This window comes from Culex pipiens, chromosome 2, assembly GCF_016801865.2.
Source record: "Culex pipiens pallens isolate TS chromosome 2, TS_CPP_V2, whole genome shotgun sequence".
NCBI lineage: Eukaryota > Metazoa > Arthropoda > Insecta > Diptera > Culicidae > Culex > Culex pipiens.
The window spans coordinates 28435273-28451388 of record NC_068938.1 but is presented as its reverse complement, the minus strand read 5'-3'; the positions used below and the strand labels follow the sequence as shown (position 1 = coordinate 28451388).

General features: G+C 34.0%; 1 protein-coding gene across 4 annotated transcripts in view; it reads right to left on the bottom strand.

The window, feature by feature from the left end:
* The window catches only part of LOC120415578 (P protein), a 143251-nt gene that overhangs the window by 100325 nt on the left and 26810 nt on the right, over positions 1-16116 (bottom strand). Inside the window, exon 3 of one of the 4 annotated variants that reach the window (XM_039577161.2) lies at positions 14705-15478. The exons of 2 other annotated variants lie outside the window; for them this stretch is intronic. In XM_039577161.2, the coding sequence (XP_039433095.1) occupies positions 14705-15036 (332 nt within the window). In that variant the 5' untranslated portion in view covers positions 15037-15478. Of the gene's footprint in view, positions 1-14704; positions 15479-16116 lie in introns of those variants that run through there. One more of the 4 variants, XM_039577162.2, reaches the window with a different exon arrangement.

Here is a 16116-nt window from a genome sequence, read left to right as displayed (position 1 = left end):
TTAAAATGCTAAAAATTATGAACTATTTACTTTTAATCTTAAATTTTGCTTCTTTTTTGGTCAAATATACTTTGAAACTGACACTTTTCAAAAATTTACCATTTCGTATTTTTTTTAGATTAATTAAAAAAAATCGTATTACAATTTTTTTTTCTTTCAAACTCAAAACTGCAATTAATTTCGTGATTTTAAGGTAATTAAATTTAGTTTACGTTAACGAGATTCAAACGTTTCAATTGTTATTCGTTTGACATACCTAGAGTTTGATTTTCGGTAAAGTGTAAAATAAAAAAAAAGCAATGGTATTTTTGTTTACCGTCGGTTACCGATAGGTGATTTTATACAATCTTGTAATTAAATTTTGGTTGATTTTCATTTTCCGTGTTTCCAAATTTTAAATTGTTTGTCAAATATTTTTCAAATATCAATCTTCTTATAAGGGATAGATCATATTTATTCTATCTTAACATAAAACATTTGTTCCAGACAGTTTCTAAATCTGGCCTATGTGGTTTTATTTTATGACAGGGTTGCTTGTTCTCCAATGAATATTTGGAAAGTGCAGAATAAAATATAAAACTATGAAAAAACACGACTGAACAACCACAAAATTATATATTTTATGTTTCCCTAGGAGAGTGTAACTAAAATAACTTTTTGGCGGGCATTCAGGGGCTTGCTCCGTTGGGCATACTGAGTTCAAATCCCAAATCTGGAGCAACACGAGAAAAGGGCGGATAAGCATTTTGACGGTTTGAACTAATTTGAAATTTCTGAAGCTTCAGGAAACTTTTTCACAATACTCGAAGTGAAAAAGCCTCCCCAGCTACCTCTCAACATTTCGAGGTTTGTTAAATAGTTACTTGTTTTTTTTTTTAGAGTTTGCAAAATAGTTGTAGCTGACAAAATGCTTATGCGTCCTTTTTAAATGTTGCTCCACAAATATTCCCCCCGGAACAAGCCCCTGAATACCCGCCAAAAAGTCATTTTTGTTAGAGTTTATTATACAATAGACAAATAATGAAATTTCATCATCACTCTAATAAGCTCTTCATAAATATCAATTTAATTTGTATTTGCTTCTTGTGCAAAATGATTAAATTCTCTGAATAATGTTTGGTCTGTAATCAAAAGTATTCTCGATCAATCAATGCTTTACTCTCTACTGCCCAATAATTTTTGTCCCCCTGTGAGGTCATTTTGAGCAACTTTTGTTCGACGTAAAACTTCACTTGTCTTGTTTTGTGTTTTTCTTGTTTTATTATTTTAATTTGCATTTATCTTTGTTTTTGGTAGTATTTGGCCTCTTCTACCACCTCCTATCGTTACATTGCCTTTCTAGTTCTATGTTTTGAAGTCACTTTTTCAATTTATTGCTTGTTTTTCATATTTTCTTCTCTAGGATGGCGCCATAATGACATAAATAAAATGTATCTTCAATCAATAAATCATGACAAAGATGGAAGTCTTCAGGTCGTTTTATACTTTTAAGTTTCAACCAGTAAAGATACCACAAACATTTTGTCCTAATATTTTTCCAATTATTTTCTTTCAATAAACAACTCTGCTCGGGCTATTGAACTTGAACTACCGCAATGCACCAGCCGCAGGTCTAACACGGTAGCAGATTTTGTGTGGCGGTGGCGTTTGTGAACTGTGGTGTTGGCAGCAAATCACTGATTTGCTTAACCAGCCACCCACCAGTGACCAAAAACTAATTAAGTCTTCCCAACCGCATCCTAACTATGCATCATTTTTTTATCGAGTAATCTTTAATCATTCGTTCGCCACCACAGAATAAGTTTGTTTAGTTTTCTTTGTGGTTTTGATTGAAGTTTTGAGAGAAAAAAAAAAAATTAAATGTTCGATCTTGGATATGAAACCAACATTCAGCTGGTTGGTTTGATATCGTCAGAAAGCTGAACTTTACGTCACGTCACGTCATTTGTCACACCGAGCTGTCTACCGAAAGAGAGCAGGGGGGAGTTCTCTTTCACTTTTTGATTGAAAACTTGGTCAGCCGCGCTGTGGCTGTGTCATTTCGGGAAGAGCAAAGACAGACCAGAAGGATGAGAAAGAAAGAGGTCGCTTTTTTGGAAGGTATTTCCAGACTAAGAAGTCTGGAGCATGTCGTTGAATATGGAAAACCAGAAGCCATGAATAATTTATGGAATACCTTTCAAGGGGGGACTTTTCAAGCCGTTCGTAATTATGAAAATTAAGGTCAGCAAATTGTGCTGAATCATTGTGAAGCGTAATGTAATGAACTTTGTGATAAATAATAAAATGGAAGTTTTTTTTGGAAAAGTCAACATTGTCCCTGGATTGTAATTTAATGTAACAACCCAATAATCGTTTAAGCTAATGAGAAAACTTTTGCCTCTCACTACCAATTAATCGATTGATTACGTCACAAATTCACTCCATTTCCTGACTTTGATTCGACTTTAGTCACGCCACGCGTCGAATAACACCAAAAAAGAGCACGTAACCAACATTGTCTGCACTTATTTTCGTGCATTGACGTGGAAAACCAAAAGCCAGTAATTTTCCTCGATTAATAATCACGAACTGACGGTCGACGGGGGGGTGACCTTGTCGGCACGCGGTCAAATTCATGGAAAAGAGCGTTCTTTTTCCTGGTCGGTGGAAAAATGTTGTTCTGAACCTGAAACAAGCTGCATAAATCACGTCACACTGCAGTAAAATTGCCAGGGAGAGTTCTCCCTCTGGCTTCAAAGTTTTAAACTTAAACGACCATCAGAAGAGCGCTGCCGTCGTATTCTCCGATAGGGATCTTTACGAGCGCGCCAACTTTCGCCAGATATTAGCAGTTTGGACCAGACTTTCCAAGCAGCTGGTTTAGAATGGGAAGGGAGTGGAAAGTGGCAAAGTGGGTGGAAATTTTTTAATTCAGCATTTTGTTATTAGTTTTGCCTATTTTTAAATAAGTTGATTATTTTATGTTTGAATTTTGATTCTAAATATTTGGTTCTACAATTTCTTCGAATATTAAACCCACCGTGCCACGTCCAACAGTCCCTTCGTTAGCGATGATGGTCCCGTCGATTCCCGGAGTTATCAGATCGAATGGGCACCAGCGCGACAGCAAAGGGACCAACCAGCCAGCCGTGTCCTCAAGAAGCGATTAATTAAAAGCAATTGAAGTGACTATTAGCACTAATGGTACTGCCGCTGCTGACGATGCAAATAGCACAAACGGTGGAAACTACCTTTTAGAATCACACTTAATTTTAACTTCCTTTTCAGGGTAATTGATATTCCAACTGAATTTTTGCTACTTTGTTGCCGATAATGATTTTGACGTGACTTTAGAATCAATCAATTACATCAACAGAAGTCAGAATGAAATGAGACTTGACTAACTTTTGCTTGAATCTAACTGTTTATAATACTTTTTCCTTAATATAAATTTATAAGTAAGACAATTTCAAACAACTTCCTAGAATCATCCCATCGGAAAAGATTCTAATCTTCAAAGTCACGGCGGTTGTTAATTTCCAGTCAAGTCGGAACAGCTCAAACAAAGTGTGAAAAAGCGCGACCAATTAATGTAATTTATAAACACACCGAACACAGTGCATTGCATTGACAAATGCATTCGAGGTTTCCTCCATTTGATACTATCTCGGGGGACTCCTCCTCCCCGTGCAGCACGATGCTGCTGAATGAATGGAACTAATCTGTGTTAATAAATTTTTAATTGTTTTGTTTTTGTGGGAGTTTTTCGAGAGGTTCACAATCAACGGATGTTGCAAAGCCAAGTGACGTCGTCGCCCCCAAATTGACGTGGAATCCAATTTGCTCAAAAGTCGATTAAAATTAATCCGAAACAAACAACCGAAAATTGTTTCCAACTTTGACACACGCTCGTGTGTGTTTGTGTGCTTGGCTGAAAGCTGATTCGTAGAATGTATCCTTCTAACCAACCAGGATCCCCTCGCTTTTAACGAGGATGACAACCTTTTAGCAGACATTTTCGCTGGGAAATGATACAAGATACACGGTTCACGCGTGGGTGGGGTCTCTGACTAAGAGGAAACCACGCTGCTGTGAGAAGACGTGAGCGATTGGGAAAGGGTGAGAAAACTTTTTCTAATTATTATGTTTGTTTGCGTTGAGTTTGGAGAGATTTGTTGTTGATTTTTATGTCAAAGTTTTTGACCTCACATGAACTCATCAAGTTAATTTAAACCTATTAATACGTAAATTTAGAATTTTGATTGGTGAGCTGGAAGTGGGGACGCGAAATCGTGATTATTCAGGTTAATTTTTTATGTGTGCTTTTGTGTCGCTGTTCGTATGGGGTGAGTGATTGTGGTAATCGAATAATAGCATGACTTACTGAATTATTTGTGTCTTGAGCGTAATTTTCGTTGAGTAATTGGTGTTTTTTTGTGATTTTTTTGTGATCCTAATTAATTGTTTTGTGATTTTCAAAGCCCTTCCTATATCATCGTTGATCGGAAGGCACGGCGTCGGGTAAATTGTGTATAATTTTTTCGAATAAGGTTTTATTTTTTATGGTGAAAAAGCCATTTCTATATAATGATCGAAAAACGCACTGACATTTTGGATTAATTAATAGTGGAGTGAAATAATTGTGTGTGAGTGACATTGTGTGTTAACCAGAAAGACCTTCCCATAGCATCGTTGCTCGGAAGGCTCGCCGACGGGTCTGTTATGAAAGTCCTCCCCATAGCATCGTAGCTCGGGAGGCATCGAAAAGCCAATACCTTATCCTACTAACCCAAAAAAATAATAATCACGTGATGCTTGAAGGAGATGCTGTGGATTCAACGGTCTCAAGCGGTATCAACAAGAAGGGGAACTATACCCTTTCTCAGCCTATTTCTATTATCGGCCTATCAGCACTTTGATCATGTATTACAGCTTTTATAAAGTGTTTTTGACTGTTCCAGAGTAATAAATAGCTCAAACAAAAGTGAGCAAGCAACTATCAATTGTTGATACATCTGAAAACGTTGATTTAATAGCGGAAAATGGCAAAAGTGATGAGAATTGGTCGAACGGCTTAGAGTGATTAAAATGGGCATATTTCCCCTATATAGCGAAAAACTATGTGCTTGATGAGTCTGCAACTTCAACTATCGGACTAACATTCCTCCCTTTCGTTGAACTGCAGGCTTCTTGGGAGGGCGCCGGTATTGACTAATAAAGTAGTGATCTTCAGAGGTTAAACAGTGAACGGATGGTTGGCTCCCACTGATCATTTTTGATTCATTGTTTAACTTCAGCTGATCTGTCAATAACGGAGTAGCAGCTCATTGGCAGTCAACCATGCTCATGCTCATGCTTAATACGTAAATTTAGAATTTTTGAAAAGCTGTTTTTTTTCTTTTGTTTTTTTGAGTGTGTCAAGGATTTTCTCAGAAAAATTGTCTTATTTAATAAAAATTAGAGCTTGATAACAAATAAATCTTCAGACATGAAAGAAGCAAACCTTTTTTTGTAATAAAATATTAAGCATTTTCACTTCATAATGCGATGCACAATTTTGTTTGGAATAAATAAATAAATAAATGAAAAACAATAATCGTTTAATTCTATGTTTCACAACTTTATAGCAATGAGCATTATATATTTTTTGAATGACAGTACATTTTGTATGTTATGATCATTTTGCCTAAAATTTAAATTAAAAAATTGCTGTTGAAAGTGTTAAACACAACAGAGTGATTCGCTCTTTAAAAAAATCAAATTAGGCTATATTTTTTAAAAGGTCTAGAATTTCATATTAAAGACTAAATTATACATGTTTTTCAATATTTTATTTTGAAAAAAAAACGCAAAGCTTTAATTTTTTCAAAATGATAATCGGACCTACAGTTTCCGAGATATGGTCAGTTGAAAATAACTGGCCAATTAGCTGACACTTAAAAAATAAGTTTCATAGATTCGAATTCTTTGTGGGGCTGTATTTAAGAATCTAATAGCCCGATTTTCAAAGTTGCTGAGAGAAAGTTGTAGGAAATTTCCTTAGCATAATTTTTTTTAAATATGCTTTTCTTCCAAGAAGTTTTTTTTTTAAATGCAAAAAATAAGAAATTAATTGAAAATTTATACCTTAAAAATAGCTTGAGCTTGAAAACGGTACATTTTACCAAAAAATTGCGTTAAAAATATTTTTAATATGGTCCAGGTTTCCAATATTTTCCTAAAACTCGATTTTTTCAAAAATCCATATCTCCCTATCATTGAATTTTTGTTCGCGGCTTAAAAAATTGTTTTTTTTTTTAAATTTAGCTTTATGTAATAAAAAGCCAAACAAAAAAAAACGCATTTTTCAGTGTACCTGTATGATTTGCCTCCGATATTCTATGCAGTTTTGCATGTAAAAAACATATAATTAAAATGTACTTATTCGACATAGGGAATGAATGGACAAAGTTTCATCCAAAACAAAAAAATAAATTTTAAAATCGCTAAATAATTTGCGAAATCGTACTCAAGAACAAAAAAATGCAACAGCAAACAGCATTATGGAAATTTCCTTTATTTTTTAGAAAAATAGCTAAAAAATATCGATGAAAACGCAAACAAGAATACAGTTATTTTTATTTGTCACATTAATAAAAGTAACTTCTGAGTATCATTTTCATAAATCACGAAATGTATATTTTTTTAAATTTAAATTTGGCAGTATTTTTGTAATACGATTAAATGATTTTTCTGAGGGCTTCAAGCACAATTAAATAACAGTTGGTTGGCCTTTTTTTTGTTGTTGTTGACAATGAGTGTGAAAAGCTTTTCTTATATCCTAAAATTATTGGAATTTAACATTAACTTAGGTTGTTTTTCGGCTCAGCAGTCATTTTTTGCAATTTACTGACTGCTGCTTATTAAATCGCTTCAAAATGTTGTGGTGAAAAATCGTTTTTGTTATTCTACGCTTATGACAGTTTGTTCAATATTAAACAAAACCATCATATTTTCAAAAAATCCTAAATCATTTAATTTTTCAAAAAGCGTTTCACACCATCCTAAATTTTAGTTCAATAGATGCTCTTTATGTTCCTTTAAAGATATCTAAAAAATTCAAAAATTCAAAATAATGTTTAAAAATTATAATTCAGGGCGACAAATAGACTGCAAAATTCTAGGGAGATTTGAATGGAAATGCTAATTATGCAAAGGGTTGCTTTTGAAAATGAATTGATTTAAATAAGTTTTGTTCAAACAAAAAATATAAAAGGAAAAGTGGATTTTCGAATATGTAGCGAATTGTTTAATTTCAATTACTTTTACTCATTAATAGATTCCTCAAAATTTCTAAATTCGTTCAAATCCTTCCAAGAAAACTCCCCATTCCATCCATTCCAGTCAAAAACTTTTAAAATTATCTTATGCAAACACAAACCCATTTTCCTCAAACCCTTCCCCTTTTCTCCTCAAATAGTAAGGTTGGCCCTTTCCCAAAAACCGTTCGTGCTGAACCAAGACCAGTCTCCCACCAGTGGTCCGTAGGGTAAAGATGTTCACTTTTCAAGAAGGAAATCTTATCAGCGGAAAGGTTGATTGGAAAAGTCAATAAAAAATATGCTTGCTTTCTTTTCCTCGCCCCCCTGAAGAATGGGGCGTTGGTCACTGGCCCTGGCACAAAGTTTTGAAGGCCAACCCCAAAAACTTCCCGAGATATGTATCTCAAGTTTTTGTAATCGACCACGGTGACAATGTGACTTCCGGCAAGGGGAAACCCATTTTCGGGCGGAAAAGTTTGCTGTAAAGTTGTTAGCAAAGTTATGATTATGAAACGGCGTTTTTTTTGTTGGCGCCAGTTCAAAAAGCAAACTGCTGGACCAGATAATTAACGGTTGTAATTTCACAACTTTTCCCCCTAGATTTAATGGGGGAAACCCGCCCATTAACAATAAAAGTGTAATTACCCCTCCCAGAAAAGCACCCCTGCTGGAAAGTCCCCCGTCGAGTGTCACTTCAAGTTGTCACAAAAGGACATCGCGCTGCGGACCTCCCTTTCAGCACTAAACGAGCTAAATTGATTTTGAACAAGCCGTTGGAAGATGTTTGTAAATATTCCATGATTCAATAATGGTGGGTCGTCTACGAAGGGGAGGGTCATTTTATTTTCTTTAAAAAAAAGTGGACGAGAACAAGTGGCCTCGTGGACACGTGATTGACATATTGATCCTGTTTGGCCATCACCTTGTGGACTGCTGGGAAAGAGACACTTGAAGAGGTTCGTTGACTTTGGCTAGTCGAGGCCCCTTTTTGGGAAATCCAATCACGCAAAAGGATAATTATTCGGCACGGGACGGGATGTCCTGGGACGAGATTTGAGGGTTCTGAAGAAGCTACAGGAAGGAGGAGAACGGTTGCCACGTGGAACACGTGGACTTTTGTGTAACGGGATGACGCAATTGAAGAGGTTAATTTTAGGGGATTTGAGGATATGTTTAAACATGCAAATGCAGCATAGAATATTAATTTGCGTGATTTTCAAATTGTATTCCTCCATCAACTTCAATTTTATTATTGTATTCATGGACATAATACCAAAGATTCTTTTGAATAAAATCAACGTGATCAAATCTTCTTTAAAACAAAACATTACCTAACTAATAAAACATTTTTAATTGCAATCTATTTCAAAGATATCTCTTGAAAGGGTTGCAAGATATTGAACCTAAACGATTCATCGGAAATTTTTTCTCATATATCATTTCAGTGATTTACAGATATTTAAGTAAATTTTAAATTTTCACCAATTCAACATTATATCTACAATATCAGATGGCAGAGTTGCAGAAAAAAAAACTCACAAGATAATACAAAAAAATGATTTGTTTGAAAAAATCACATAAAAATTAGAATTTGGTCAACTTAAAACACTGTTCAAAAACTGGCAAATAGTGTGTCCCAGAAAAATATTACTTACATAATTGTTCATTGTTTAAATCATCAAAATCATGAAAAATTGTTATTTTTTTTATTCTAAATGAGTTTAATTTACAATGCATTTCTTCGTAATGGCACTTACGTCACATAGTCAAATCAATGGAAACTATAGATTTTGCTTGTAAATTGATGTTATAGAACAATGCAAAAGGTTTGCAAACAGTGGCAGTAGCTGAAATAGTGGTGAGAGTATTAAATTGAGTTTTCATAGGGAATTTTGAAAATTCTCCATTTTTATTTTACTAAAATAGCAGTATCTTGGCACTGGAGTGACAAAAACTAATTGTTTAAAAAAGCAAAATTGTTCAGAAAATTGTCACATACAAGATGATGGTGCTAAATTTTTGAAAGATGGATTTTTGAGAAAAATTCGTTAAAATGTCAGTACTTTAACATGCTGCCAATTAAAAATGACAACTTCCTGGATTAATATAAATACAGAACCTTATTAGTAGACTCTTAACTATGATTTAAAGTGAAATACGGGGCTTTTTCAACGCAATGTTCAAGGTTTTAGATCAAAATGTGTTATTTTTAATGAAAACAGACAATTTTTCAGTAAATCGCAAATCGCGAGTTCAAAACCATTTTTGAGAATTTTTCGTTGTATGAAATCATTGTTCCTGAGGCAAAAACCTATTGAAATCCGGGTGAGCCTAAAGGTTTCCGCCAAATCGCCCTTTTTTGAGACAAACTACTGGCCATGTTTGAGATCATGGAAAAAATTACACTTTTTTTTATTTCATAAAATACTCATCTTGAAAGAATGAAAAAAAATAAAACTACCATCATCAGGGGTGACATTGAGTCTGGGGGGTGAAATTGGATCATACAAATTTAAGCATTTTTGTATGACCCAATCTCACCCCCCAGACCCAATATCACCCATGATGACGGAAGTAAATATGTTACAAAAATAAGAACAGATCCATTATCGACATTCGACCGTTAGTCTCTTCACCTTCTTGTCCATTTGACGGTTTGTCTTCTTTCGTCTTTTGTCTATTTTACCTTATGTCTTTCGACCTTTTGACATTTAATCTTTTGACATTTGACCGTTTGAGATTCGGGATTTTTCCATTCGACTTTTGTTTTTTCGACCGGAAAAAGGTTGAATGTAACTTTTATCAAATTTCGAAAGGTGTCAAAATGTCGATAGAAATAAGAATTTTCCCCTAAGACCTTTTGTCGTGAATCCAGAAAAATATATTCAAATACCAATCAATCGATTGACAGAATTTTGATTCCTGAAGTTAAAACAGTTGACTATGCTCGACATTGTCTATAAATAAGTAATAAGTCAGATCATAGTACAGTGTTGCCAGATCCTCAAACATAATGATTCTTTGGCTGGATTATATATTTTTTTCATAAAAAAGAATCTGAAGGCATTTTTACTGACCCAACAAAGCTTTAAAAAGTTTTATTTGAACGGCCATAACTTTCGACAGTGTTGTGAAATATCTAGTTCAAAATTCATAGATATCCATTATTACAAAGACATTAATATTTTTAAATAATTTTAAAAATATCAATTTTAAGATAACAAATGAATAAAATTTATTTATATAATTTAAATTCACATTCATTTGGCAGATATTATGTTCAGTAATTCAATCAGTAGCCATTTGTATCGCTTATCACCGGAAAGTCAGCGATTTTTTTCGCCGAAATCATTTCCGTCGAGAGCTAACAAGATCCTACGTTTTCGCTGGAATTTCAAAGAAATCCAAGTCCTTGTTGTGTTGACGGAGCAAAACAAAAACGTCTGCCACTTTTTGCGTAACAAGTTTTCCACGTAACTCACGTAATGTAATCGAGCTTCTCGTGGCTGGCTGACGGTTCCGAACAAGGTAATTTGACGGTTCTAATTTCCTGACTAATAAGACGTGTTGTGTGAGCCTTTTAACGGCTTCCAGGGGAAGTTTACTAGGGTGGCTAAAGAAAACAATTTTATTCTTTAGGAAGATGGATTTCAAAATCATTTAGCACCACCCTAACGCTCAATTACTCAACATCATCTGTCACATCAGGAAATTTTCTACGAAGATTATGCTTGCTTATGCGATGGTTCTTGTTCTGCGCGTCAATGTGATACGTGTTACGAAATGACGACGACGACGACGAGATGTTTTTGGTCGGCAAGTGACTGATTACGAACAAGATTAATTGGGCACCATCGGTCGTGTGTTACAAGGTGGATGCTCAAATTGTCACTTTAGAAAGTGATCACATTGGGTGATTCTTCGCTGAAAAAGGCAGTATTGTGTGTCTTTTCAAACTAAACAGGAATATTGTTGTATTTATTCCAAATGAATTTATTCAGTTTAACTCGTCTTCCTATAGGTTTATCCAGTAAACGTCTCTAACCAGCAAAGCTGACGCTGACGATAATTGTCGAAACGCGCATTCAGCTTCCTCGACGTGAATTAGACAAATTGCATTTCTGAAAAACGGTTGATTGATTGTGCTCAACAACCAAGCTGGTGCTGCTGGGGGTTTTGTTTTCGATGTTGGCGGCTAAAGGGGCCCAGGTCAAGTGGGACTTAACCTTTTTGGAGGTACGTTCTTTGTAACGAAAAAGGTTCATTCAATTAGGCAGGCATAGTAATTTATCACATTTCGCTCGCGGATGTTGGAAGCGATGTGGAATAACATTGTTGCATGTTTAGGTATTCAAATTTAATTTTCTAACATTTTTAAATAACACCTGTTTGAACCACTTTTGTTAATATAAATCGTAAGTAGATTGACAATATCATTTAAAGGAATTTGTCGAATTTAGTCGTTCCATTGCTATTTCAACTTGTATTTCACAGAAAAAAAAAAAACATTGTAGATCAACTAATTTATTACGGTGATGTTGCTTAATATAAAAAAAATATGACATTTACAATCCAACAATACTTTTCAATAAGACAAATCATTGATAAGTCAATTTATAATATTTATAATGTAGAGTCTAATTTTAAAAAAATAATCAATTTTCATCAGAGAGAAATATCTAGAAAAATGCCCAGTTTTTGCTTACCGCCAGTTGAGTAGTTCTCAAGAATTATAAAAAAATCATGTTTTCAGATTAATTTGAAATTTTATTTATTTATTTATTTTTAATTTCAAGTTTATTTTTATAAAAAAGCAGAAAATTTTACAAATGTTTCATTTTGTTAAATTGAAAATTGAAACGCTAGTTTCCGAAATTTTGCGAATCGAAAAATAAGGGACACAGAGAAAAAATCATTTTTTACAAAATTTTAACTTTAAGAGGCTGCAGCCGGTCGTATCTCTACAAACAAGAAAAAAAGAATTTGTAGGAAATCTTCCGAAATTGCTTTTTGCAGGGCTGCATTTTGTTCAGGATTTTTTTTAAATGCAAAAAAAATAACTTTTTTCGAAAAAAAAAATCCTATAAATTTAAAACGGCGCAACTTATTTTTTTTTTGTAAATTTGATTTCGTATCTTTAAATGCATATAAAAAAAATGTTTCACAATATTTTCATGCATTTCCCAAAATACATTTTTTTATAAATGCATAACTCCGTTACAATATTTGCAACGTCCTAAACTCAAGCGCAAAAGATGCTTTTTTAATCATCTAAAATTCAACTTTGAGTAATATTTAAAAACAAACTAAAAATCGGGATTTTTTTCTAAAAAGTCCTATAAATTACAATTTTGCCGAAGACACCAAGTTGATAAGAAATTCTTTTCTCATGATACATAGTTTGATGAACATTTTTATTCAGATTTTTGTGATTTTTCCGTGGTGGTTAAACAAATTCATTATATTCTGCTGTTCTTTTTGTACACGGATAGAAATCCTATTAGCAAATCCGGCAACTCCTTGTTGTAGAATTTGGCAACACTGAAATGTTTTCAAAATCAATTTTTTTTTCGGCTATGAGAAAAATGTTGACGGTTTTGAAAATATTTGCAACGAAATCGAAAAAAAATGTGGAAGATTTTGGAAACATTTCAATGTTGTCAAATTTGACAACACAGAGTTACCGGATTTGCTTGCAGGATTTGATCTAAACATCCCTGCTCATTCCAGTTTGCAATTTTAATTTTAAGGTAAAAAAGTAAAAAAAATATTATTCAAAAAATGACAAAATTAGGGGTCATCGGTAAACCACGTGATACCTTTTTCAAAATTTCCTTTAATTTCCTCCATGGGAACTATTCAATCCATACAAAAAAAAAATGGAGTCACCCCAAAGGCCTTTTATACGTAGAAGTGAAACGATGGGACAAATTTCCTTGAGGTTTTTTTTAAGTAAATGAACTTAATTGTGTTTTTTTACTTAAAGTATACAGCCAATTAATACAAAATCCACACAAAATCGATTCTATTTTCAGCAGATTGAGGAAAAAATTAAGACAATCAATAATTATAATAATAATAATAATAATAATTCCAAAAAATAATCGTTACTTACAATTTATGATAGTGAGACTATTGGACGGTAACACGTTCATTGCTAATTTTGGTTGGAATAAAAAAAACTTGAACAAGTTTTTCTCATTTTTTTTAATATGCACATAGGACACATATGCAATAAATCTTAAAAATGGAAAAATTCTTTATAATGATTGATTGTAGACCTGAAAAATTAGATTTTGGCCACAATTTATCCTCTTTTTAGAAAACAGTTTAAAAAAATCAATTGTGGTCATGGTTTAGTTTTTAAAAAGCATAGAAAAATTGCAACAATGTTAGATGGAGTTTGATGAACATTTCTTAAAAGACTCCGAATAGTAATGAAAAGACAAAAAACACATAGCATTTTGTTTGGAAACCTGTCATAATTGATTTAAAAAGACGAATTTTACGAAATATTTACATTTTTAAAACACAAAATAAGCTTATTATTGGAAGATTTATTCTGCGGTCTACTAAAAATTTCTTAATGGTAAATATTTATTTAAATGATGTCAGGACTCAATTTTTAAATTGAATTGATTTAGAATTTTGCTGAAATAAAGATTTAGAAAATCCGATTGTAAATTTGTTGTCTTTATATATAACAATCAATGTATTATCCTTGTCAAGATAAGTTAACATTCTGCGGTTCTAGAGAGCGTCAGTCTGGCTACTGCGCAATGTGCGGCGGTCTGTTCTGATCTATTGGTTGGCTGCGACTATAAAGCGCACTTTGATTAGCGCAACGCATTTTTCGACCACGTGTCATTTCAGGATACCAAAAACCAGCATGTCACCCCGAGCATGCTTTGCTTATTTCAGATTTTTTGCAACCACGTGACTTATTTAGGTATGAAATCAAGCATGTTGATCGGACATGGCAAAATTGAGCCTACTAAGGGACCTCTGCGATTTCCGCAAATGCGGGATACGATCGCAGCAGAATGATAATTAATCCTGATAGCCGCAATACTATAGTTTATGAACTGATGATGTGTTCAACTAGCAGCTTACGTGATAATAGTGATGGTGATGGTGCCCAATTGAGAATAACATAGAAGTACTAAGCCCAACACATTAGCTTATCGACATCAACACCGACACTTGTTTGATTCACACAGAGAAGAGGACACTGACATTAAAGTAAATTTTCCATAAATATACAACAGCTGATTAAATTTAGAAAAAACATTAGAAAATTTTGCAAGATTATCACACACAAAACACAAAGAAAATTACCAAATTTTACTGAGTTAGTTGTCACACCGATACAAACAAAAAACACGACAAAAAAAAAATCAAAGTTCAAATCAAACACTCACGGGTCCTGCTCCTGACTGTGCAGGGAGTCGTCCGATTCCGGCACCATGCCGATCCGGCCGTACGCATTGGACGACGTCGGTGGCCGCAGGTGCTTCGGCATTTTCGGCGAATGCTCCTCCGTCGGGTCCGCCGTCGTCGTCGTCGTCGGGTTTTCGCGGCCAACCGGCGTCGCCGTCCTGTGTTGGTGTTGGTTGCTTTCTATTGTGTTAAGCTCGTCAGATGATTGCTTTTCGGTGGTGTGGGATGGTGATGGTTGGTGGTTCGGTTGGTTTGAGTGAGAGGGAAGATCTTCTATTGTGTCGGACGCGTTGTGCGAACTTTGGTCACTCATACAAGATTAAGGTGAGCCTGGTGACGTCACTTGATCTCAATAGAATGTGCGATTTTTTTTTTCGATTGTGATGACGTGAATATTTGATTAGCAACAATACAAACAAAAATTTAACACTAAATACTGCTGTTCAGAATACGCTACGAGGCAACAAATTTAAAAACCAAAATTTAGGGTCGTAAGGAAGGAAACCAGAAAAGGGAGTTTGATTTTTTGGGTACAATTTTGCTGCTTTCTCTCTTTTAGTAATTTGCAGTTTTTTTGTTTCAATTCAACCAATACTAGTCCAATTGCGATGCTACCACTTTTCTTGGCGCTGGCCGACGTTACGATGGGTTCCGAATTTTGCGTTGACTTTTCCAATTGAGGTTTTCGATTGTGCGGATTCCGTTTTCCACCACACACACTAGCCAGCCACTCTACTGCGGAAGGAAAGTGCACTCTGTGGGATATATAGAAAAATGAAACGGTGTTTGAGTGAAACGATTGAAAATGATTGGACTTTTTATTCCTTTTGAAAATATACCTAAGAACTAATAATTTTTCAAAGTAGCTGTTATCTTTCGAGTGCATTTATACTAGTATCAATAATTAGCAATTAAATCTAACTAGCTTCGAAGCATGGCAAATTCATATTGTAGGGCCACGCCACCTGATCAAAATCAATAGTTTACATAATTTTGAAACTTTAATTGTTATTGTGAACCCTACATCATGTCATGGAAGACTTTGAATTTGAACATTTTTTTTTCTGCTGATTCAGCAAAAAAAAAATCGTTTCATTTACATACAATATTAAACCGTTATAAATAAAAATCTAAGCATTTTTGCTTTCATTGCTGCCCCAATTTGCACAAATAATGTGATTATATCATCGAGATTTCTTAGAAATCTTTAATTAACTTCATATTTGATCAAGATCGATTTTTAAACACTTTATTTTTTATTTTCATTGAATATTTATGATTTTTTGACATTGCCAAACAAAAATTGTTTTTTTTTTGTTTCTCTGTGATGACTTTAGGCCAATTTATCAAATTTAAAATTTGTACATTTTTGCAAATCGATTTTTCCTTGCAT